Raw genomic sequence first — 27434 nt, 5'->3', positions numbered from 1 at the left:
TCTATATGTACTCTTAAGATTTTCCAGTACTCCTATATTGAAAAATTAAGGAGTACGTACACCTAATGTTGAAATATTATCTGGAGCCCTGCTGTATTCTGTACGTCTGTACCCCACACCAAAATGTCACCAACAATACATTCTGTGCCTGACAAACCTTCCAGCATCTGTGACATTGTTCCCTGAAATACCTCCGGCGGCAAAATTCACTCCGAAAGGCAGTCAAGTGAATCGGTATCTGCCGAACAGGGTATTGAAGGTACACAACCTTTAACTGCTTTCATCAAGTTGAATCAGCCAAAATCCAGACTCTGCGTCAAGAACAGTGAACAGCTTGGCACCTAGCATTCTCGACATAATTTCCTCAACAGTTCTCATGGGATGATGTTTTCTTTTTATTATGGTGGTCTGTGGGTTAATCACGTCACCTCTCTGAATTAATGACTGATCACAGTCAATGTAACTTGATGAAAACCAACACATATTTTAATCAGTTTTTAAGTTTCATGCTTTCTACAAATTAAAGTATAACATTTATTGCAGTTCCTAAGTTGTAACAGTATTGATAATGAGGACAAATTGTATTGATATATCTGAAATATCAGGATTGGGGCAATAACTTAAACCAGGTACGATGTAACTTGTACGCGCAGAATGTAGTTAGCTACTTATGCATTTGACCTCACTCTCCATTGTACAGTCTTGATGAAATGTGTTGTAGAGAGAGAATGATGCATCGATTTGTGAGGACGGTAGCAGCCACAATCCACATGCTACGTCCGACGGCGGTGATGGAGAGAGAAGCCTGGCTAACTTTCAAGATGAGCAGAAGTGGCAGACAAGCGAGGGATCACCCAGAAGATGTGCTGTGAAACTAACATCTGTATGTATGAAATGCATATTGACAGGACATTTACTTGATCCACTTCAGTTTGCCCACAGAGCAAATAATGATCTATATTTTTTACCTTCACATCCACAGGAGCCCCTCAGGGTTGTGTGCTCTCTCTTGTTTTATTTATTGTTTACAGAAATGTCTGTTCAGTATTTTTAGCGCTCATTTAACCATTAAGTTTTTATGCCCCCGCCATATATGGCAGGGGCATATAGGGTTACCCTCGGTGTCCGTCCGTCTGTCCTTCTGTCCGTCCGTACGAAACAGGGAATGTATTCTATCCACTTCTCCACCATAACCACTCTGTGGAATTCAATGAACTTATACATGGGCTTTCTTGGGACTCTAATGGTGTGCATCTCATATTTTGTTTTTCTATTTTATTGGGTTTTTTTGTAAGTTTAGAGACATTTGAACTTAGGTACATTTTGCTGAATTTCTCTATGATGAGAGTGTAATAGGGGATGAAGTCTATCCACTTCTCCACAAAAACTGCTCAACAGAATTGAATGAACTTCTACATGTCTTTTGTAGGGACTCTAAAGGTGTGCATTTCATAATTTTTTATGCAATTTCTTACTTTTGTCACTTTTACAGATGTTTGAACTTAGTTGAATTTTGTTCTATTCAGCCAGTGTTCGTTCCATCCAACAGGGGGTGTACGTTATCCACATCTCCTCAAAAACTACTTTATGGAATTCTTTTAGATTACACATGTGCTTTATAGGGACTCTAAAGGCGTGCATCTCATATTTTGATTTTGTATTTTATTCATTTCTTCAATTTTAATGCCGTTTGAACTTAGGTCAATTTTGTTGAATTTCTCTCTGAATATAGTGTTGTAGGGGGTGAAGTCTTTCCACTTCTCCACAAAAGCTGCTCAACAGAATTGATTGAGCTTCTACGTGTGTTTCATTGGAACTCTAAAGGTGTGCATCTCATACCTTGTTCATCCAATTTCTTCATTTTGTCACTTCTACAGATGTTTGAACTTAGTTGAATTTGGTTCTATTCATCCAGTTCGTCCCATACAACAGGGGGTGTACGTTATCCACTTCTCCTCAAAAACTACTTTATGGAATTCATTTAGATTACACATGTGCTTTATAGGGACTCTAAAGGTGTGCATCTCATATTTTGATTTTAGATTTTATTTATTTTTCCAATTTTAATGCCGTTTAAACTTGAATAAATTTTGTTGAATTTCTCTCTGAATATAGTGTTATAGGGGATGAAGTCTATCAACTTCTCCACAAAAACTGCTCAACAGAATTGATTAAGCTTATACATGTGTTTCATTGAAACTCGAAATGTGTGCATGTCCTAGTTGCATAGATGTTTATTGAACTTGTTCGTGAATTTTGTTCAATTATTGATCTATATATGTCTTATGAATGTCAGCGGGGCCATCTGTGTCCCTGGACACAATTTTTTCTTGTTTTATTATTCAGACTCTGAAATCTTTATTAAATGGTGCATTGAATTGGTGGTGTTCTTAAGAATATTTCTTTTCAAAATACATCTAAAGTGCATAAAATGTTAAATTTTGAAAACTTATCCTTTCCCACGATTTGTACACTCTTTCTTTCTCATGAATCGACAGCTGAGTGGAAACTAAATGCTAATGAAGTGTTTGGCCTCTCTTGTACTATTGGCCTGAACATGCCCCACTGCTTCCTTTCCTGGAATCCTGAAACCTCTGTGAAGCATGCAGCACGCCCTTCCGGTCTCTTTCTTGTCACGCAGCTGTGCAGACGTACTGTACTACTGTCACTGAAGTGACTTCCGTTTAATACTTTGTCACAATGGGAAAGCATCATTCTTCGTCAAGGAAGAGGAAAACCATTCCTTAATGCAAGAATGTTTTCTCCAAGTCCGACCTTCACCCTTCATGCATTGATAGGTGCAGCTATTGCTAGGAGCTTGACGACTAAACCTTCCTCAGTCTGCAAGAAAGCCGAGGACCAGACGCCTCACGGATAGAGACTCCCATTTCAAGTCGGATGAACATGTTACCTCTGCACCAAGACATCTGAGAAAGACAGACCAACCAAGAAAACTTGATGATCTTCCTCTTCCATGATGGAGCACAGTGGGCTCTTCTGTGCCTGATCTTGAAACCAGGAGACATTATGATCAGCTTGACTTGCAGGACATGTTCCTGCATGTCCCGATTTTGCCAGATTATCGAAGTCTCTGCGCTTTGTTTTCCAAGGCATTCATTATCAGTGGAGTGTACTCCCATTTGCCATTTCTATGGCCCTGTGGCTATTTACCCGCAATACGAACCCCATTCCTTCGTTGCTGGGGCATTGTCTTTGAGGCTTACATCGACGACTGCATTCAAGCCCAGGCAGACCCTCAGGTCCTCCATCGACATCTCCGATTCAAGTAAAATGCAATTCACCTGATGAAGGGGCAAGGAATAGCCCTGAACCGTTGTGACATACAATAAAGAAGGAGTTGACATCCATAATATTTGCGTTTTTATTTCTAAATGCCTCTCAAGAGCCTCATCCACGATTCACCACCCAACTACTTCACCAACTGGGATGGATTGTCAACATCAAGAAATCAGAGTTGATTTCAACACAGCGTCTACAATTCATTGGGGCCATCTTCGACACACATCTTGACAAGATGTTTGTTCCCCAGGACAGATGTACCAAGATACAACATTTTGGTGCCTCTAGTGCTGTCTCATGAGAGGTCATTACGTCAATGGCAGGAGCTTCTCAGCTTACTGCAATCAGTGGACTCATATGGGACATTGCAAGGGTACATCATCTGTCATTCCACATTTATGATGATGATCCTCAGCTTTATCTAGCATTCAAACCATCAGAGACCCTGTCGGTCCAGAATGCTTTCGATTGCATAATGCTATGCGTGGACAATATCAAGGTGTGGATGACCACAAACTTTCTCAAAGCACGCATCCTCGGTTTTGCCTTTGACTTATCTCTAAGTGCAGAATCTCACATTTCAAAAGTCTGTAAAATTACACTCTATAACATCAGAAACATCAGCCAAGTAGGAAGATTCCTGAATGTAAAGACTGCTGCCACTCTAGTCTCTATGTGTTGTTGCACCTGGTTTACTGCAATGCATTGCTGTACGGTATCCTGAAACACCTTGTCTAACAAGCTTCAGCAATGTCAAAATGCAACCCGATTACTTTTCAGCTGAAAACCCACTTTTGCACCGAAACATAATGCTTCAGAGCAGTTACTAAACTGGATACTAGCACTATAGAATATCTAGTCTACTTTCGTCACTCCATCCACATATCTCTTGGTGGCTTGATGTATCGAACTATTGTGGAGGAGTTTGTTTGACACTGTTCAACCCCACTCATCACCTGTTCATGGACGCGTCACTCCAAGGTTGGGGAGCTCACCTTCGTGAGCATCAAGCGGCAGGGCTGTGGTCACTAGAAGAGCAATCTCCTCACATCAACGAACATCACATTGAACTCAAGTTCAAGGCAGTTCTCTATGGTATTCCGACCACATCCAGAGATGATACATCCACAGATCTTCCAATACGTTTGTCTCCCACTCGCGCATCCCCAAGTCGACCTCTTTGCAACCAGGTTCAACAATCAGCTACCCAGATTCGTTTTACCTATCCCAGACCCACTGGCGTGGGATCAAGACGCTCTCACCATATCAGGGAAATACCTAAATGCTTACATGTTTCCACCACCAGCCCTTCTACCTCAGGTACTACAAAAGCTATGGTCCACCAAGAAGATAACACTGCTTTTGGTCACGCCTTATTGACCAGCTCGAAGTTGGTTCGTCGACCTGTTACTTCTCACCGATCCTCCGCCAGTAGCTCTACCCAACAGAGGCAATGTGTTAACCCATCCTCATTCAGACCAACAACATGGATCTCGACAGACGTTCCGCTTTCACGCCTGGCGCATTTACAAAGATTCTAATCGTCAAGGGATACTCCAGATGAGTAGCTTTGGCTATTACTTCAGCCCATGGTACCTCCACTAGATCTCTCTACAATGATAAGTGGACGGAAATTTGAAGTTATTGCAGAGTGCATGATATTCTGTCTCCCATTACAGCTTCAGCCAATGAGATCACTGAATACCTTCAACAATTGCGCTTATCTAAGAAGCTAAAGGCTTCTACCCTGGCAAGCTACCTAGCAGCCATTAACTCTGTAATACCGACAACTACGGGGAACAAGATCTCGACTGTGTCGGAACTCTAGTCTCTCCTACGCTCTTATATACTGGTGGACCAGTCTAAGAAGTTCTGTTCCCCGGCTTGGGATTAGTCGATTGTTCTACAACACCTAGTTTCCGATGACTATGAGCCCTTGGATCAACTGACCTTCAAGACATACTTCCCGGTAGCCTTGGCCACTGCTGCTCGTATATCAGAACTCTAGGCATTGCATGTGAACCAGGTATGGTTTGAGAAGAGACATGGCAAAGTTTTTCTGGGCCTTCTCTAGGATTTCATTGTGAAAAATCAACTGCTGGGACAACCAGAAAGGCTATTTAACATTCCATATTTGTCGACCATACTTGAACCTTTCTCTTTGCCCAGTGAGAGCTTTGAGAATATACATTGGTTGCTTCACAAGAGCGTCGCAGACTCCGCTAACATCTCTCCATCCCGTTACCTACAGCATCATCGGTGGAAGTCTCCTGTACTGTCTTGACCTTTTGGATGCAGTCAACTATCCTGCAGGCCTACACCTTAGCTGGTTTTTCCCCTGCAGCCACATCGAACCCTCATGAGACTCGGGCCTTGGATTCCACGATGGTTCTTCACAGCAACTACCATCAATCATGGAGGGGTGTTTTTGAAATCTGAAACAGTCTTCACTTCCCGCTATCTACGAGGCATCTCAGTGACTGATGTACAGGGTCTCCACCAGTTTGGACCTTTCTTTGGTCCTGGTGCAGCAACTATCATCGGCAGATTGGGGCACCCTTCGCATACGAAGTTCAAGTTACCTTGTAAATAGTAAATAAGGATGTATTGGTTACAACTTCGTTCTACTTTCCTTGGGCATAGATCGTTCTCACCAAGTTGTACACTAGTGTGTGTAGTCATCATTAAACAACTTTATCATAGTGGCTAGAGATACAACAGATGGTATCGCAAGCTCTACTCTCTCCGTGGCCACTACGACAGTGGCAGAGCCTGTTGGGTCTCCTCACATCAGCACAGGATATGACGCGCAGAGGGAGATTACAACTACGCCCACTACAGGTCTTCGTGAATGTACATCTGGGCGATCCGGACCCCTTCGGACTCCCGGACAGACTAAAACCATATCTAATATGGTGGACTCAGAGATCGAATGTTTGCGGAGGCACCTACTTAGCAGAGCCGAAGTGCAAGACGCATCTCTATGTGGACGCATCTCTCCAAGGTTGGGGAGCACACCTCGACAACGAAGTGTCAGCTGGGAAATGGACAATAGACGAGAAAGATCTGCACATCAACATGCTGGAAATGAAAGCAGTGATAAACGCCATACTCCACTGGACCAGCATTTTAAAGAATGCTCATCTAACGGTACACACGGACAACTCCACAGTGGCGTTCTACATAAACAGACAAGGATCAACAAGGTCGGCGAACCTTCTGAACCTCTGCTTTCAACTGTTCAGCATAATAGACAATCTGAACATCCACATAAAAGCATGACACATCCCAGGAGCCAAGAATGTGATAGCAGACGCACTATCTCGGCCAACGCACTATCTCGGCCAACGCAGCCATCCCCAACAGAATGGATGCTACATCCAGAGATCTTCAAACAGATCATACAAGAGATAGGAGCGCCACTAATAGACCTCTTTGCCACAAGATTCAACAATCAACTGGTAACATTCGTCTCTCCAATACCAGATCCACGAGCATGGGCAACAGATGCTCTAAGCATCTCTTAGGAAGGACTAAACGCTTACGCGTTCCCACCACCAGCTCTAATACCGAAAGTGTTGCAGAAAATCATACAGACGAAGAACCTGCAACTGATTTTGGTCGCGCCTTACTGGCCAGCGAGAATATGGTTCCCCATTCTCATACAAGAACTAGGACCGCCTCAACTGCAACTACCAGAGTGGACGAACTTAACTTGCTAGTACATCCACACACAAGGAAGCACACGGCAACCCACAGGTGTTCCGGCTACATGCGTGGAGCGTATCAAGGCGTGCTTGAATAAGAGAGGATATTCGGCCAGAGCAGCGAAAGCAGTCACGCTAGCTTTACGCAAGTCAACACCCAACTTGTACGACGATAAATGGCGAAGCTTCGAGACCTACGCTTTGAAAACAGGCTTCACAGCCATAAATGCGACACACCCTCAAGTGGCGGACTATCTTTGTCACCTAAGACAAACGAAGCGGTTGAAAGGGTCAACACTCTCAACAAACCTAGCGGCACTGAGCTCAGTTATCACTATGAGGACAAGTGTAAAACTGACTAAGGTACCAGAGTTACTGGCCTTACTACGCTCTTTTAAACTGGAGGACCAACAACAGAGATTTAAAGCTCCGGCTCGGGACCTGAACATAGTTCTACGGCATCTCACCAGTGACGCTTATGAACCATTAGATAGGACATCTTTTGAGTTCTTGACGCAGAAAACTCTATTCCTGATCGCCTTAGCAACAGCAGCAAGGATGTCGGAAATACATGCTCTAGACTTCAAGAGGACACGATTTGACGAAAATCGAAACATCGTGCATATGGGGACTGAGATGGGACTTTATAGCAAAGAATCCACTGCCAGGTCAACCGGACAGACAATTCCACATCCAAGCACTATCATCAGTCCTTGGGCCACAGGATACACAGGACCTATCCTTATGCCCAGTAAGAGCATTGAAAGTCTACCTACAAAGGTCTAGGACCAGGAGACGAAAATTCAAGCGTTTTTTCATCCCAATATCGACAGCGACACAGACGGAGATCTCTCGCACTACGATATCAATATGGATGAGAACTGTCATACTACGGGCCTACAAAGCAGCAGGACTTGATCCTCCAAGAGCCTCCAATCCACATGAAATTAGAGCTCTTTAAGGCCAACACTCGCTCTACATGGGAATTGCTCTATCACAACGATAATGGAGGGCTGCTTCTGGAAATCGGACATGGTGTTTGCCAACCACTACCTGAGAGACATCGCCACCGAGGACGTCTCTGGCATTCACCATTTCGGCCCACTTGTTGTAGCACAACAATTGACAGTTCCACAAAGGCTGAGACGGAGTCTCCAGCCCTTTTATCACATGACTTGCAAAAGCCTACACTCAGGAGAGTTACAGCTTTAGAGTCCATATGCACGTCTAAGACAGACTAGCATAAGTGATAAGACCCAGTACTTGTAAGGACGTACTCGTACATAAAAGGGTCGCTTCTCCACTTGATGCTTGCATCAAGAGATGGAGTTGCAAAATCCACATAAAAATGTTAACAGAAGCAAGGACCAAAAGTTAACAATTGTGGTCCCCCATCAGAGAAAGCTGGAAGTAAAGGGTTACAGCAGCAGCAGAGCCTAGCAGTAAATTGAAGTGCTACCAGGAAGTTCCCATAGGGGGTATGCAAGACGTAAATCACTAATTGGAATCCAGAAGTGGCTTGTCCCACCACCAAGCAATAATACATGAGTCAGGATAAGGAAAAATATGTAATTTTCTGAGTAAAATTGATATTTTATACTTATCCTGACTCATGGGGTAAGCCCTCCCAACCTCCCCGCTAGGCACTTTGGATTTCCCTGTAAATCGAAGTGTCGGGCTAGCTATTCGGAGAGAGTGAAGCGTGGGAAGACGGGTGGCGCCGTTTTCCCGCCAAAACTGAGAGGAAGACAACTCATGGTGAGTAGTGATTTTACGTCTGCTTTATTGAAGGGAGCTTCAAAAAGGAGATACAAGTGTTCCACTAACGTTCGGGAAGGGAAGGAGACAAGCAATAATACATGAGTCAGGATAAGTATAAAATATCAATTTTACTCAGAAAATTACATATTTATAGTTAAAATTTTACAATACAGCAGGTTGAATTTCAGGTACCCAATTTCAACATATCATAATGATTATAGTCCATTTATCATGTGCATTGCACCATGCACAATGCATGTTCGAAGCACCCAAACAATCTTGATTATTATTACCCGTATTGCCCAAGCTGTTAGACGAAGAGGGTTGTAGTCTCATGACTTTTTCCCTCTGGGTACCAAAAAAACCCGTCACACTCTTGCAATAAAGAAGTTATATCCATAAGTTTGTCTATATTGTACTTCCCAGCTTCTAAAATGCCACTCAAAGAAGTTGTTTGTAGCTGCGGTTTGTGTATACTTGTCTTTTGATAGTATCAAATCATGATTACATTGATTATTAACATTTTTCAGGCACATGCAGTCAATAGGAATGAGCAACTGCATGACACTGAGTTGTCAGAGTTAGTTGCTGACCAGCCCACCATGAAGACAAACTCCCCACACCCCAGGGTACAGTGTCACAAGCACCTGCCACTAGACTGGAGCCTGAAGGTGAAGATGAGGATTGTGTCGAAGGCATCTCTGGCATGGTGTACCCAACTGAAGATGAGTGAGGAGGCACGGGCTCTCAGCCAGCATGTGCAGGGGCAGCAACAGGTACTCCATCAACAACACCTTCCCTGCAGGGATTCCTGGCAAACAGGAAATTGTTAACCTGCCTTGCAGCCTTCTCCCGCTAATAGTAGACTGTTAACCTGCCCTGTATGGATCTCCCACTAATAGTAGACTGTTAACCTCCCCTGTATGGATCTCCTGATAATAGTAGACTGTTAACCTGCCCTGTATGGATCTCCTGATAATAGCAAACTGTTAACCTGCCCTGTATGGATCTCCTGATAATAGAAGACTGTTAACCTGCCCTGTATGGATCTCCTGATAATAGTAGACTGTTAATCTGCCCTGTATGGATCTCTCGCTAATAGCAGACTGTTAATCTGCCTTGTAGGGATTTCCTGATAATAGCAGACTGTTAACCTGCCCTGTATGGATCTCCCCCTTATAGTAGACTGTTAATCTGCCCTGTATGGATCTCTCGCTAATAGCAGACTGTTAATCTGCCTTGTAGGGATTTCCTGATAATAGCAGACTGTTAACCTGCCCTGTATGGATTTCCTGATAATAGCAGACTGTTAACCTGTAGGGATCTCCCACTAATAGTAGACTGTTAACCTGCCCTGTATGGATCTCCTGATAATAGCAGACTGTTAACCTGCCCTGTATGGATCTCCTGATAATAGTAGACTGTTAACCTGCCCTGTAGGGATCTCCCACTAATAGTAGACTGTTAACCTGCCCTGTATGGATCTCCTGATAATAGCAGACTGTTAACCTGCCCTGTATGGATCTCCTGATAATAGTAGACTGTTAACCTGTAGGGATCTCCCGCTAATAGCAGACTGTTAACCTGCCCTGTATGGATCTCCTGATAATAGCAGACTGTTAACCTGTAGGGATCTCCCGCTAATAGCAGACTGTTAACCTGCCCTGTAGGGATCTCCTGATAATAGCAGACTGTTAACCTGCCCTTTAGGGATCTAACAGGATTGCTAATAGGAAACTGTGAAGAGGACGCTGGGAACATTTCTCCCAGAAGAAATAGAATAACAGGTCCTCAGCTAAATGTAATCTGTATTACGATGAGATGACAGTTTCTAAGTCTGTTATACATCCTATATGTTTAGTTTCTTCAGTTTCAAGTGTTCAAGATCTGGAAACCACAGCACTTACTTCCCAATAATCACAAACTAGGATGACATTACTGGAAGTTATTAATTTGTGATGTTGTTTGTTGTCAGTGGCACAGTGATGCTGATCGCACCTCAGCTTTCCACAGCTGCTGCCTGTATTGGGTGCATCCCAGCATCCCCTGGATCAAGCCCTTCCCACGCATTGTAGCAGAACAGAAGATCAGGTAGCCTGCAGACATAGCCATTCTCTTACACAGATGGGCCAGATCTGCTGATCACTATCAGTGTCACTGCTTTCTTCACACAAGCTGATGCTGTGTCAATGATAGAAATGTAATACTGTTCAAAGCAAATTTTTAAACTTATCCTATCGCACGGTATGCACATCTCTTCTTCTTCTACGACCCATGTGTGGAAACGTGCTGTAGGCTAAGTTGAATCAAATCTTTACGGCCTCTGACCCACCTGACCTCTGCCCCCACTCCGATAGCATGACCTGTCAATCATCTCTAAAAAGTGTGCAGAATCGCTCAGATGATCACGTGACATCCCATTGCTGTCGCTACACTGAGTGGACGTGTGCTGTTCCCTCAGTTAGACAACAGAATTTGATTGCTTTATCATGGGCAATTCTAATCGAAGTTCTTCACGTAAATGGAAACATTGTGAGAAATGCAAGCACAACTTTTCAGCCGCCGATCCACATACTTTGTGTGTGGATTGCGTGGGATGGTGTGACTAGTTGCACCGTTATTCTTTTTGTGCTCACCTGGACGACGATGATTTCTCGGCTTATTGACGGGTTGGATCTAGAAGAATGGCAGATAGAGATCGACGTAGACCTTCTGAGGGCCCTTCATCTACCAAACATGCTAAGACGGACCGCCGTACTAAAGTGGCTGTTAGACAATATAAATCACCATCACCAGACGAAGATTTTTTAGAGGTGTCTTATGATTCATATCTGAGTGAAAATTTGCGTCGACTTTTTCGCCCTCAAACATCGAATTTCGTCACTACACAGGCTGTTTCTCCCCGAGAGTGGTAGTTTTAACTACTTCTCCATCGCAGTCTCGACCTTCAGCATTAGTTACAATTTCCCAGGCACTTGTTTTTACGACGGGCCCTCCGATTGTTTCCAGTGCGCCGCTTGGGATGGGTACTACGCTTCCCACGCCTGCAGTGTGTGTGCTTAGTCAGAGCGTTCACTCGAATGTGCCGCTTTCATCTAGTTCGGCGCTTTTTCTCTATGCGTTGGTCTGGTCTCTACCCTCCTACACTGTCTACCGGAGCATTGGTCATATCCAGTATGGCGTTTTCAACACCACACACTTGCTTACGGAACGCTGCTTTCCTCCCATGCACCGCTTTCATATGGTCCAACACTTCCACACACTGCAGGGTCTCATGCTACAACATCGATGCCTTATGTTTCCTACCCAATTGCGTCGCTTCAGTCTAGTCAACTATCTCATCCATCGGCTCCTTTGGACCGCTTCCTTTTGTTACTGGGTTATCCTCTGGTACACCTTCTTTGTTGGATCTGGGCCCCTTTCCAGTGCGACGCTTTCAACCAGTTAGGCTTATGTCCAATGCGCCGCTTAAGGCTACGTCTTTGGCTCAACCTTTGGGATGTTCGGCGCTCCCTTTTGCTCCATCGCTTCATCCTCCTATACCCGACACTAGATCAGTGCCTGTGACTACGTATTCATCTACTTCTAGACCGATTCTTCCGATGTCTTCGAATCCGTCTTCAGATGTTACTGCACCCCAACCCTTCAACTTTGATTCCATAGTTAGAGCGGTGGCTTCGGGGCTGGGTCAGAACCCCTCAGTTCCTGTGTTACAGTCGGCTGGTCCTAGGACCGTGTCGGCTCCGTCTTTGGATGAAGCACTTCCCTCGGCCACGCCTTCTCCTGCGTGTCATTGTATCTCAACGTCTGATACAAGCGTGGATGCGGTTGAGACGCCCCAGTTGTTAACCTGGATTGCAGACAATCTACACTTATCTCGGAGCAGATCGCCATCGGACCTTCTCACCTGCTTTGATATGAGCTCTATTACTTTTTCTCCTCGTTCCTGCATTCAGCTGGCGGCTTCTCTGGGTGAAGGTCAAAGATGGATTTGCTATGTCTCAATTTCATCTTGCTTCTGCCCATGTACATCATCCCCCGTGGATGACGACATCCCTTTACTGGGGACTAAACAGCGTACATACTCCCCCTTCTTGGTTGAAGACAGGGAATTGTCTCATTTGGATGGCGCTGTAAGGAAGATTTTGGCTCCTTTTAACATGGTGTTAACAGCAGCGGAAGCGGTAGCCATGTCTGTGTCTCATGCGACCTCTCTCCCCCCCCCCCCAGCATTTATTCAGGCGTCAATGGTTCTGGTGCAGGAGCAGTTTCAGACCATTGATCAGCTGTATTTAACAGCGGTTAGACGCAAGGGACCTCTACATTTGTCGTCCTGGGATGGACAGATTCTGCACTGACTTCTTTCGTCATACTTGGTCTGGCAGATCTATGTTCAGTGGTGCTATTCATGACATAGCTACCAGGGTCTGGCAGGATGCCCACCTACAGGTCTCGATCGAGCTGTTGAAATTCCAATGGTTGCAGGTGGAAGATTCTCTGCGACAGCGTCAACCAGCCAGATACATCCCTAACAACCTGGACCTCCGATCGGAGCCTGACAGCTCCTTTCGTTGGAAAGGCTTTTCCAGAGGTCGTTAAGATCGCCAGCGCCTCTCCTTCACGGCTTCCCGATCAACCACCAGACCTGACCATCCCTCTGCGTCGGGAGCTGGTTAACAATGACTTGTAGACATCACAGCCAGATTGGGACCTTCCGCCCCCAGTCGTACTGGTAGTGGATTCCCTGGTAGGCAGAAGCCTGGGGACTTATGCCCAAAATTGCATCATTTTGGGTGACCCTTACGTTTTCACAACTCTGACCCCAGGGGGTTTCGACTCCCGTTGATCAGCAACCCGCCTCTGACTGTTCTTCCGGATCAACCTCACTCTAGGACTGCAGTCTGATATCCCGCTCATCAGACTGCAGTCCTACGGTCCACCATAGAAACTCTGGTAGAGTCCCCGATCCGGGATTCTATTCTCCCATATTCCTGGTCCATCAGAAGGACTCCGACAAGTTACGCCTTATCTTCAACATGAAGATTTTCAAGGAGATGTTTTTGCAACAACCTCCTTATTTCCGGATGGTTTCAGTTGTGCTGAAAACTGTGATCAACCGGGTGATTATGTGATCAGCCTTCACTTACAAGATGCCTACCTTCATGTGCCAATCTGCCCGGAACACCGCAAGTTTCTTCGCTTCATCTTCGAGGGCACCCATTACCTGGGGCGTGTCCTCCCGTTTGGCATTCAGGCACAGACTGATCATGCTCTATTGCTTTTTCATCACATGAATTTCATGATTCAGCTACTTTGCCAATTAGGGTGGCTCATGAACGTGCGGAAATCGGAACTAGTCCCCACACGCCACCAGCGGTTTATGGGCGGTGTTCAACACTGAGCTCAACAAAGTCTTTATTCCAAGGAACGTTTCAACAAGATCAAGCAGTTAGTTCCCCTTGCGCTGTGATGACCCAGGACTCTTCGTCAATGGCAAGAGCTTCTGGGTTTATTGACATCGGCCCAGGCTTTCAATCTCAGGGGTCAACTTCAACGTCGTTCTCTCCAACTCTTTCTGGCTCCGCACATCAGGGTAGGCGATCTTCATGTGTTGATCGCTCTTCCTCTGGTGCTCCATCCCCATCTCCAGTGGTAGATGGACGAATTGAATGTTTGTGGCAGAGTTTGTTTAAGGCCGTTCGTCCCGACTCACCACCTGTACGTAGACGACTCTCTACAAGGGTGGGGAGCTCACCTTCTCGATCGCAGACCATGCGTGCCACATCAACATTCTGGAGTTCAGGGCAGTGATTTTAGCAATCATTCATTGGCAACACCTTCTACAATCAACCAAGCTTTTGATTTGATTGGACAAAGCTGCAGTTGTGTGGCACATCAATTGAATGGGATCCACAGGGTCTCCTCAGCTGCTTCAGTGGACACAACAGTTTTTCCACTTGGCCAATCACATCCCAGGTGTGAAAAACATCATTGCAGATTGACTGTCCTGCCCGGTTCGACCATCCCTGACGGAGTGGAAGCTGCACCCGCAGGTGTTCCAGACTTTGTGTCTTCCGATGTTGAACCCGACAGTGGATCTGTTTGCAGCTCGCTGCAATCACCAGCTTCCAAAGTTCGTGTGTCCCCGATCTGGGTCCGTTGGCCAGAACCGCCGCTCTAGCCATCCCCTGGGACAGCTGTGGAGTTTCCACCAGTGGCTCTGCTTCCACGCGATTACTGCTCAAGTTACTTCACGTCCCTTATTGGCCGGCCAGAAGATGGTTCATAGACCTACAAGAAGTGGATGATCCAAATCCATTACCACTTCCCGATCGCGCCGATCTTCTGGTTCATCCTCACTCTGATCAGCTGCATCTTCACGAGTGGAGCATTTACATAAATCGCTAACTGCAAAGGGATATTCGAGCGAGTCGCTACAACAATCACCACAGCGCAACGTTCTTCTACCAGGTCACTCTATTACGACAAATGGAAGAATTTTGAAGCAAAATGCACGGTGGAGAGAATTGTATCTCCCACTACAACATTGCCGCAGGTGGTTGCAGAGTACCTCCAGCATCTTCCAACTTCTGAAGCGTTTGACTTTGTCTACGTACCTGGCCGCGCTTAACACAGTTATTGCGCCGGTTACGGTTGTGACAGTGTCTACAGTCCCTGAGCTCCAGGCTCTCCTCAGATCTTACAAAGTTGCTGATCAATCCCAGAAGTTCCTGCCACCAGCTTGGGACCTTTCCGTGGTTCTTAACCATCTCATGTCAGGGGACTACGTACCTCTGGCGGAGAAGGATTTTGAGCAGGTCACGTTTAAGACCTTCTTCCTCCTAGCTCTGGCAACTGCTGCGCGCATTTCCGAGCTTCACGCCCTGGTGCGTTTTGATAGGTCCAAACATGCTAAAGTTTTTCTTGGTTTGTGGTGGGATTTTGTCACCAAGAATCAATTACCAGGACAGCCGGATCGAACTTTTGCCATTCCACCATCTTGGGCCCTGACGACACAGAGGACCTCGCTGCATCCAAGGACTGTCGTAGGTTGCGCAAGAGACTATTTATACCTCTGTCAACTGCCTCTTCTACAGAAGTCTCTCGTACCACTCTGGCGTTTGGATGCGATCCACCATCCTGCGCGCCTATACCTATGCTGACCTTCCTCCACCATCTGCGGCCAACCCCCCAAGCCGAGGGCATTGGCCTCTACCATGGCGCTCCACAGAAACTGCTCACTTCACACCATCATGGAGGGCTGCTTCTGGAAGTCAGACACCGTCTTAGCTTCACACTACCTCCGGGATATCTCCGTCATGGATGTGGAAGGTCTCCACCAATTTGGTCCCTTGGTCCTGGCACAGCAGCTGTCGTCGGCCCGCAATCGCAGATGAGATGCAATCCTTCCCTCGCGTCAGTCTTGCATTATGTATATCAATCAAAGATATTGATCTTACCTTTTTCTTGGTATTCTTTCTTCATTTGGGCATAGATCACCTCACCTAGCTAGAACGAGGTCGTGTCAGTCCTGTCATACCAATGACTCGATAGACTGTGAGGCCAGTCTTATACTTCATGCAGAGGTGGTCACCACTCCACTTGTTGACCTCTACTCTCTGAGCAATTACGTCAGCGAAGTGTTGATTTCCGATTACCTACATGTTTTTTGAAGCTTTCCGCTCCTAAGTCCTTTATCACCTTTGGTAAATTAGGGGGATTGGTACTGAACATTAAACGAAGTTGAGCAACTGGGCCGTTCTCCCTTTTCACCCCATTCCAGCATGTGTCTGGGGGGATGGTGTCGAAGCAGGAGCTGTCCCGATTAAGGTCTTCGACTTTAGTTCACTGGGGTCACCTGATAAATCGTGGAAAGGCGGGGCCTACTTGCCAAAAGTTGTGGCTGAAAACCATATTAATTCGGGACCGTCCACCTCTAGAGTTTTTGTGCTGTGTAAGCCAAGGGGTTATCACACAGAAGCAACCCATCACAAGTTCAGAGTTAGCATATCGGGAGTTGGTGCTTTGTCCTGGCCTCCTTGTGTTATGCGACCTCACGGTTGTAGAGTTGACACAGAGTAATCTTCGGCCCACCTTCCAACCGTGGGATAGTGCATACTGTGAGATAGGATAAGTTTAGAATTTGGAAATTTTAACCATGAATTGTATATTTATATACTTATCCTATCTCATGCGATTGATTCCCACTCGACCTGACCTGCATCACAGATTGCGGGAAGCTCCAAGACAAGAATGACAGTAATGGGATGTTACATGATCATCTGAGTGATCTGCACACTTATAGAGATGATTGACGGGTCATGCTATCGGAGTAGGGGCAGAGGTCAGGTGGGTCAGAGGCCGTAAAGATTTGATTCAACTTAGCCTACAGCACGTTTCCACGCATGGGTTGTAGAAGAAGAAGAGATGTGCATACTGTGCGATAGGATAAGTATATAAACATACAATTCATGGTAAAAAAATTCCAATATTCCTTGTTTAATCAAAGTGTGCACATTCATAATCATTCTTTTTTTAACAAAAATGAAATGTTCCTCATGAGTTTCCATTGCTTGGATTGTACTGCTACAGTGAAAGGTGTACTAGCCTACTTGGTTAAGAAGGTAACTTGTACTGCTACAGTGAGAGGAGTACTAGCCTACTTCTTTTGGAAGGTAACTTGTACTGCTACATTGGGAGGAGTACTAGCCTACTTGTTTAAGAAGATAACCTTTACTGCTACAGTGAAAGGTGTACTAGCCTACTTGTTTAAGAAGGTAACTTGTACTGCTACAGTGAGAGGAGTACTAGCCTACTTGTTTAAGAAGATAACTTGTACTGCTACAGTGAGAGGAGTACTAGCCTACTTGTTTAAGAAGATAACTTGTACTGCTACAGTGAGAGGAGTACTAGCCTACTTGTTTAAGAAGATAACTTGTACTGCTACAGTGAGAGGAGTACTAGCCTACTTGTTTAAGAGTGAGTGAGTTTAGTACTGCTACAGTGGAGTACCAACCTATTTTGTTTAAGTACATGGGGAGACAACCTGGGTCTTGTTGATGAAATAACTTGTACTGTTACAGTGAAAGGAAAACTAGCCTACTTGTTTAAGAAGATAACTTGAATTGCTACAATGAGAGGAGTACTAGCCTACTTGTTTAAGAAGATAACTTGTACTGCTACAGTGAAAGGAGTACTAGCCTACTTGTTTAAGAAGATAACTTGTACTGCTACAGTGAGAGGAGTACTAGCCTACTTGTTTAAGAAGATAACTTGTACTGCTACAGTGAGAGGAGTACTAGCCTACTTGTTTAAGAAGATAACTTGTACTGCTACAGTGAGAGGAGTACTAGCCTACTAGCCTACTTGTTTTTAAGAAGATAACTTGTACTGCTACAGTGAGAGGAGTACTAGCCTACTTGTTTTAGAAGGTAACTTGTACTGCTACAGTGGGAGGAGTACTAGCCTACTTGTTTAAGAAGATAACTTGTACTGCTACAGTGAGAGGAGTACTAGCCTACTTGTTTAAGAAGATAACTTGTACTGCTACAGTGAGAGGAGTACTAGCCTACTTGTTTAAGAAGATAACTTGTACTGCTACAGTGAAAGGAGTACTAGCCTACTTGTTTAAGAAGATAACTTGTACTGCTACAGTGAGAGGAGTACTAGCCTACTTGTTTAAGAAGATAACTTGTACTGCTACAGTGAAAGGAGTACTAGCCTACTTGTTTAAGAAGATAACTTGTACTGCTACAGTGGGAGGAGTACTAGCCTACTTGTTTAAGAAGGTAACTTGTACTGCTACAGTGGGAGGAGTACTAGCCTACTTGTTTAAGAAGATAACTTGTACTGCTACAGTGAAAGGAGTACTAGCCTACTTGTTTAAGAAGATAACTTGTACTGCTACAGTGAAAGGAGTACTAGCCTACTTGTTTAAGAAGATAACTTGTACTGCTACAGTGAAAGGAGTACTAGCCTACTTGTTTAAGAAGATAACTTGTACTGCTACAGTGAGAGGAGTACTAGCCTACTTGTTTAAGAAGATAACTTGTACTGCTACAGTGGGAGGTGTACTAGCCTACTTGTTTAAGAAGATAACTTGTACTGCTACAGTGACAGGTGTACTAGCCTACTTGTTTAAGAAGATAACTTGTACTGCTAGAGTGAGAGGAGTACTAGCCTACTTGTTTAAGAAGATAACTTGTACTGCTACAGTGACAGGAGTACTAGCCTACTTGTTTAAGAAGATAACTTGTACTGCTACAGTGACAGGAGTACTAGCCTACTTGTTTAAGAAGGTAACTTGTACTGCTACAGTGAGAGGAGTACTAGCCTACTTGTTTAAGAAGGTAACTTGTACTGCTACAGTGAGAGGAGTACTAGCCTACTTGTTTAAGAAGGTAACTTGTACTGCTACAGTGACAGGTGTACTAGCCTACTTGTTTAAGAAGGTAACTTGTACTGCTACAGTGACAGGAGTACTTGCCTACTTGTTTAAGAAGGTAACTTGTACTGCTACAATGGGAGGAGTACTAGCCTACTTGTTTAAGAAGATAACTTGTACTGCTACAATGGGAGGAGTACTTGCCTACTTGTTTAAGAAGGTAACTTGTACTGTGTTTTCTGTTTCAGCCATGTCAGTATTGTGGGATCCAATGACGAAGCAACACTTGCTCTGCATAGAGACTGGTAAGGCCCTGCATGTCCCAGTGGCTGATTGTTCCTATAAACCTTCAGAAATATGTAAGGTATCAACACAATGTTTGGAATTTCTCACAATCTAAGTTAGGCCCTAGATCTGAAGGATGCAAGTTTAATCCACTGAAACATGAAGAAGACATGTGTCTTTTACAAGCCCCCTGTTAAAACAATACAATGACATGATTAGATGTTTATGTTATTTCAGCCACTGGATAATTGTTATTGATGCCAATGAGCATGGAGCAAGTACTATGGTTTTGAAGAATCTTGACTTATTTTTTGTCTCTCCTTTCTGATATGATATTATTGAAAAGTTCCATGAACTGTCAAGTTTGTATCATCAGAATCTGACACTACAAAGTGACCAACAAAGATGCTGTTCCACATTGTACATTACATTTTATCTTACCGTCATGTAACATACTTTAATTTCATTGGTCAATGACACTTTAACAAGTTTCAGTGTCACCACTCCCAGGAGGGTGACAACTGGAAAAATTATTACCCGCTGCCACGGTAACCGCCAAACTCTCCACCGAGAAGCTGTATCGCTAACAATCGTATGACATCATAATATGACGCATGTGGTGCACGGAGTACGAAAACCGTTTGATTAGCTGTTTTTGAGTTCACTATGTACACGCATTTATTTTACCGACTTTCACTGATTTTTTAAAACTATTTTATATTTTGAATCATTTGCACACTCAACTTAAACATAATTAGACATTTTTATAGCAGCTTTAACCTTGTCAGAATATGTTTCACTGATTTTAAAAATCCAGTCGGGAAACAGACACCATTTTGTTTACATGTCCTATAGTTGGTAGCGAGCTTATTGATATTCAAAATAAAATAAAATGATATTTTGTACATTTAACATGGCGGTTAGTTAATACGTTGTATGCTTCTCCCTCGGGTAATACGGTCTGATGTACACCTTTTTGTAGCAGTGTCATCCCTTGCCTACTGGCTTGGGTGACACTGCTACAAAGAGGCGTACATCAGACTGTATTACCCTCGAGAGAACCATACAACTTATAGTAAGTTACCATAGTATAACAAATTTATTGATATATTAATAAAGTAACTTCTTATGAGATTGTTTGTGTGCTTTTAGGACTGATAGCTTGACGTCAGTATTCCACCTACTGAGAGCTGGGAAATGTCCGTACTTCTACCTGTGCACTCATCAGTTCACCGTGTTGTTCCGTGCCGTGGGGTAGGCGTCAACAGTCAGACAAATATTAATGCTTGTCTCACGCCTACAACACGTGGTCTCAGGGAGGCCTTCAAGCAAGACGGTATGTTGTTGACAAGCTCCTGGAGTCATGCTGATGTTTGAAGTGCATGGTTCACCGCAAGGAAAACAGGAATCATTATACTTCCAATAAATACTGACTAAAGTGGTTTAACACTGTTAAAAGGGACATACCATGTCTTCAAAGTTAGATAGTATGATTCATTACTTTTGCAGGGATTGGGATAGAGAACTTTGACAAAGGGCCATTTTCATGATGATTAGCTATTTTCTGAACATAGAATGAGCCACTGCCCTTGTATCAGTAGTAAACTTCAAACTTTTAATGGGCCATTTTTTATTCTAATGTGCAAAATGGCCCATGGCCCCTGCCTTTCCCAATCCCTGCCTTTCCCAATCCCTCCCTTTCCCAATCCCTGCCTTAGATGTAACTTTATGGTTCTGGGCATATATTTCAGTAATATGTGAAACTTTATAGACATCACGTTTGTGTGGTACAAATCTGTACGTCTAGTGCAGGTTGCGATATATGCATCACCACTCTGCTGCTCTGTCTGTCTGTCTGTCTGTGCAGGATGCGATACAAACATCACCACTCTGCTGCTCTGTCTGTCTGTCTGTGCAGGATGTGATACAAACATCACCACTCTGCTGCTCTGTCTGTCTGTCTGTCACCACTATGCTGTCTGTCTGTCTGTCTGTGCAGGATGTGATACAAACATCACCACTCTGCTGCTCGCTATGTCTGTCTGTCTGTCTGCAGGATGCATATGCATCACCACTATGCTGCTCTGTCTGTCTGTCTGTCTGTCTGTGTGCAGGATGTGATACAAACATCACCACTCTGCTGCTCGCTCTGTCTGTCTGTCTGTGCAGGATGCATATATATGCATCACCACTCTGCTCTGTCTGTCTGTCTGTCTGTCTGTGATACAAACATGTCTGCAGCTCTCTGTCTGTCTGTCTGTGCAGGATGCGATATATGCATCACCACTATGCACTGTCACTGTGCAGGATGTGATACTGCTGCTGTCTGTCTGTCTGTGCAGGATGCGATACAAACATCACCACTCTGCTGCTCTGTCTGTCTGTCTGTCTGCAGGATGTGATGTGAGGATGCACAAACATCACCACTCTGCTGCTCAAACATCACCACTCTGCTCTGTCTGTCTGTGCAGGATGCGATATATGCATCACCACTATGCTGCTCTGTCTGTCTGTCTGTGCAGGATGTGATACAAACATCACCACTCTGCTGCTCGCTCTGTCTGTCTGTCTGTGCAGGATGCAATATATGCATCACCACTATGCTGCTCTGTCTGTCTGTCTGTCTGTCTGTCTGTGCAGGATGTGATACAAACATCACCACTCTGCTGCTCGTTCTGTCTGTCTGTCTGTGCATCATGTGATACAAGCATCACCACTCTGCTGCTCTGTCTGTCTCTCTGTGCAGAATTTGTGGTTTGACAGCAGCTGTGCCTGTTAGGTACTCGAACTCATTCATATCTTTGCCACATTCAATCAGGAATTAGTTTCCGGATGCCGAACTTAGAGGGAAAGAAGCTGGAGTTGTCCGCAGAGATAGTCTCTGCTGACCAGAACACTGACCCCGTAGCCACTTCAGAGCCAGATCACACACCAGGTCCTCATAGGTAGGTTGATGTGTCTGTGTTGTAGCAGTAGGTTGTTGTGTCTGTGTTGTAGCAGTAGGTTGTTGTGTCTGTTGTAGCAGTAGGTTGTTGTGTCTGTGTTGTAGCAGTAGGTTGTTGTGTCTGTTGTAGCAGTAGGTTGTTGTGTCTGTTGTAGCAGTAAGTTGATGTGTCTCTGTTGTAGCAGCAGGTTGTTGTATCTGTGTTGTAGCAGTAGGTTGTTGTATCTGTTGTAGCAGTTGGTTGTTGTGTCTGTGTTGTAGCAGTAGGTTGTTGTGTCTGTGTTGTAGCAGTAGGTTGTTGTATCTGTTGTAGCAGTAGGTCGTTGTGTGTGTTGTAGCAGTAGGTTGTGTCTGTGTTGTAGCAGTAGGTTGTTGTGTCTGTTGTAGCAGTAGGTTGTATCTGTGTTGTAGCAGTAGGTTGTTGTATCTGTGTTGTAGCAGTAAGTTGTTGTGTCTGTGTTGTAGCAGCAGGTTGTTGTATCTGTGTTGTAGCAGCAGGTTGTATCTGTTGTAGCAGTAGGTCGTTGTGTGTGTTGTAGCAGTAGGTTGTTGTGTCTGTGTTGTAGCAGTAGGTTGTTGTGTCTGTTGTAGCAGTAGGTTGTTGTGTCTGTGTTGTAGCAGTAGGTTGTTGTGTCTGTGTTGTAGCAGTAGGTTGTTGTGTCTGTGTTGTAGCAGTAGGTTGTTGTGTCTGTGTTGTAGCAGTAGGTTGTTGTGTCTGTGTTGTAGCAGTAGGTTGTTGTGTCTGTGTTGTAGCAGTAGGTTGTTGTGTCTGTGTTGTAGCAGTAGGTTGTTGTGTCTGTGTTGTAGCTGTAGGTTGTTGTGTCTGTGTTGTAGCAGTAGGTTGTTGTATCTGTTTGTAGCAATAGGTTGTTGTGTCTGTGTTGTAGCAGTAGGTTGTTGTGTCTGTGTTGTAGCAGCAGGTTGTTGTGTCTGTGTTGTAGCATTAAATGGGTGGTGTGGCCATGTGGCATTTACATTAGTCACTCTTTCTCTTCCCCAACCTCAGACAAGACAGCCATCATCACATTACACTCCATCAAAAACTTCACCAGTTTCTCTTACGATGGACAATCCACCAGTAACAGTTAATTGTGTTTGATAGAACCTGTGTGTTGATGTGTCTGTGTTATAACAGGTTTCTGTGTGGATCTTATAAATGTTTCAGGTTGTGTTTGTTATTATAGTAGGTCATGTCTGTGCTTTAACCATAGGTTGCTGTGTCTATGTCTTTGTGTCTATTTGATAATGGTAGGGTCTTTGTGATACCAATAGGTCCTTTGTCTATTTTATAACAGTAGTTCCTTGTGTCTATTTTATAACTGTAGACCATTGTGTCCGTGTTACACCAGTACAGGTCCTTGTGTTTATTGTACAGGACTGCCTGCAGCTACGGTGATGAAGATGATGATGATCTGATTGACAATGATGAAGGCGCGTCTGTGTGGCTGGAGAGCATGGGCCTGGACAAGAAGAGCTTCCCCTCACTTGACCCCAAAAAGGTCAAACTGTATCCTCCCCAATCCAACCTGAGTTGTAGCCTGTCTTCATCTGCAATAGTAACCCTTTGTACATCCAGCCCCAAACACTAATGCTAGGTCATTGGTTCACTGTCTTGTCTCCTTCGTATTTAGTGGAGTAGATGCTCAGTCGTCCATAAAATTAGCCTCTGATATATCTACTCATCAACTGATACACCTACCCATGTACTGACAGACCTACTCACCCAATGACAGAACCACAGATAGACCAACTCAACACTGACAGAACCACAGACAGACCTACTCAACCACTGACAGAACAACAGACAGACCTACTCAACCACTGACAGAACCACACATAGACTGACTCAACACTGTCAGAACCACAGATAGACCAACTCACCTACTGACAGAACAACAGACAGACCTACTCAACCACTGACAGAACCACACATAGACTGACTCAATACTGACAGAACCACAGATAGACCAACTCACCTACTGATAGAACCACACATAGACCGACTCAACCACTGACAGAACCACACATTGACCTACTCACCCCCTGATAGAACCACACATAGACCTACTCAGCCACTGACAGAACTACTGATAGACCTACTCACCCAATGATATTATAATAATAATAGGCAAACTCACCCACTGATAGAGGTAGTCATCCACTGATAGCCCGGCTTTAATTTTTTTTGTAGACATTGTTGCAACAGCACAGAAGTATGCTGATAGTATTTCCTTAACTGTTGGAGTCAGCGTGAAGGTTTCCGGCGTGTAGACAACCGACCAGAGTCGCTGGTATACGTGGAAGGTGCTGACGTTCAGGCGATGTTCAACTTTCTCCTCAACTGCAGGAGCTGCACAGCCACCAGCGGCCCTCAGGCTGGCGTTCCCCCAACCATCCTAGCTCCCACACCATTCAAAGGTGCCACACTGAAGCCTAATAAAGTGAGTTAATCATACATGTACTCTTATACTCTGGCTTGTCATCAGCTGAAGGGCTCATAATATCATTTTGCTGACATATTCATAGTAGTTTTCCTTCTTATAATAGTAATTGTCATTTAGCTGAAGCACTTTTCATATCACTTGTAATGCATCTGAAGTGTGCATTATATCATATCATCAGCTGAAATGCTGATAATGTCATTTTGCCGAAACTCTTATGTCACAGGTCATATGTTGAAATGCTCTGAACTTGTCATTCAGCTGAAGCACTCATAATATCACTTGTGATTTAACTAAAACACTCCTATGTTTGTAACCAAGCTCCTAATAGCACTTCTGTTCACAAGAGCTTACTGTTGTGTGTCATTCTGAGACATTCTTAACATTTCCTTTCTGCAGCTGAAGCACTCGGTGGCCAAACAGACGGATGCTTCAGGAAACATCCAGAAAGGTCACGTGATAGAAATGTCTGGACCCATCCTTCCCCACCATGTGCTGAATGTATCTCACCTCCTGCGAGATCTCCAAGAGGAGGATTTCACCTTGACATTCAACACACATGAACCTACAGCATCTCTGAACCTAAGGGGTACATTGCTTCAGAGTGATCCATGCAAGGAAGTGGAAGCATCTGGCTTACACCCCAAAGCCGAGGAGACACTGTCCAGCGTCTTCAACCTACGTGACAACACTGTGTACAAGGAAGTGACCAGCACACATCATGGCTTCAGCTTTAACCTTTGAAGGTTTTATGAAAGGAGCTAACAGGTTGAAATCAAGATGACTTTTCTGAGTAAATCTTGGGGTGTGAAGGTAATGGGAAGGGTTTCACAGTAAATGTGTGGTAATGATCCAAATCTTAGATGTTGTCAGGTTTAGGTTTTTTCACAAACAATGCCTGAGTTTTGTTTTGTATCAAAATGATCTCAATGAAAAAAGCTGATAAATGTGTATTTTCAACAATTCATAATAACTCAACTGAAGTGTTGCAGGTTTCTTTTTTCAGACACATTTATGTAAATCTGTGTTAAAGTGAACATATACAATATATATTTAATTTATGTCATCTACATAATGTTTTTAGATATACTTTTTTATCATGTTAATAAAACTGTTGACTGGACCACTTGGTTGCCTCTGGTACATACAGTATTTTTACATCCATTGACTTATCATTAGGAGGAAAACGTGTGGTATTGAAAGAGTCGTGAGTGATAACCCTGAAATGTGAAAACTTAGACAAATTGGGAATTGACTATTTATTCATACAATTTAAGGCGTTTCATGAGATTCTCGAGCGAGATAAGTAGATATGAATATACATGTATGTACATGAGGCCCGTGCTTGACCTGGTGTTGGAGCAGGGCAGCGGATGTATCCAGATGCCACCCTACACCATAAACACGATCCACCGGCAAATCAGTCACGAGGTCTCAGCCAGACATTCACTTGGTGTTTGGCACTAAGCACGATATGTCCTCTCCAAATCGGTCGACATCACGAACACCGGCGTTCACCGCTTTTGCCACCAGCGTAGGAGGGTCGGTCAAAAAGTAGTCAGCCTCACCTAGAAAATGATACAAATGCAGCTGGGTTTTTTTGTTTTCTTTTTCTGCATATTATATGTCAATCTCAAGCAAATTGAATTTGCTATGTCCCAGCCTCACGATCCCCATTTTGTTTGACGTTTTATCTTGGTACTCCCCAAAACGCAAAATCTGCAATAAATGCAGCACAAACTTCAGGAAACAAAATATGCAAGAAACATTTTGTGTGTTTGAGATAGGTAGAAAACTGTTAGAATCAAACTTAGATATTAAAGTGTATAAAAAGAGCAATTTGAAACTACAATTGCTTGTTAAAGGGACACCCCTCTTTGCGTTTATTGAAAGAGCTTGTTTTGGAGACACTACCCACCTCTCTTTGAGATGAGATAATGATAAGGACATTCTTACTTATTCATGTATGATGCCAAGGGTTCAAACTAAATACTGAATGGTCACACAAGTGTCAGCTCTAAATCTAAATTTAGCAATCCAAATCTTTGACTGTTGATTATGACAAGAAGTCATCCAATACTATACTGAACATATTTTATATGATATCCGAGGGCATACTATTATCCACGAGGTACCAAATGACAGATCGTTTTTCATTTTCTGCATTTTTAAAAATATATTACTCCCCAATGTGTTGTGATGACTAATATCTCGTTAACCACATTACCCACATGTGAAATTTTGGCTAATGATTCCTTCAAAATAGAATGGAAGCTTTTGTTTGCAAACATTGGACATCGAGAATATAGTTAGGCTGACTTATTTTTTACCAACCCTCGTTCTCTGTCATCGGAAAAGCACAGTGTGAAGCGTGACTCGTCATTAAAGACACTGCTCTACTGCCTTTGGTTGAATCTGGTGTGTCTGCGGACCCATCGTAAACGTTTAGCACGATGAAATTACGTCTGGGTCGGTCCAGTGTATGGTCTTCTAGCTCGGATACTTGCGATGCGCAGTGGATTCCTGGTTGTCTGTGCTGACGTTCCACCTCTGAACAGCTATATCTGTAGATGGTATTGACCAAATCTGTTGCGAAGATGACGTAACCTGAT

The 27434-nt window shown here is 44.0% G+C and overlaps 1 protein-coding gene across 1 annotated transcript in view; it reads left to right on the top strand.

Moving 5' to 3' along the window:
- LOC124263513 (protein downstream neighbor of son homolog) overlaps positions 1–25939 on the top strand; it is a 29592-nt gene extending 3653 nt beyond the window's left edge. The window contains 10 exon segments of the mRNA XM_046698174.1: positions 722–883; positions 9299–9544; positions 10744–10859; positions 19401–19457; positions 20590–20689; positions 20692–20773; positions 22256–22382; positions 23757–23888; positions 24627–24822; positions 25222–25939. Coding sequence (XP_046554130.1) covers positions 722–883; positions 9299–9544; positions 10744–10859; positions 19401–19457; positions 20590–20689; positions 20692–20773; positions 22256–22382; positions 23757–23888; positions 24627–24822; positions 25222–25566 — 1563 coding nt within the window. The 3' untranslated portion in view covers positions 25567–25939.
- Positions 25940–27434: the final 1495 nt, after the last annotated feature.

Source organism: Haliotis rubra, unplaced genomic scaffold (genome assembly GCF_003918875.1).
Source record: "Haliotis rubra isolate DU_JTF1 unplaced genomic scaffold, ASM391887v1 Scf887, whole genome shotgun sequence".
Taxonomy (NCBI): Eukaryota; Metazoa; Mollusca; class Gastropoda; order Lepetellida; family Haliotidae; genus Haliotis; species Haliotis rubra.
The sequence above is the reverse complement of the archived record's forward strand: the minus strand, read 5'-3'. Positions and strand labels throughout refer to the sequence as shown.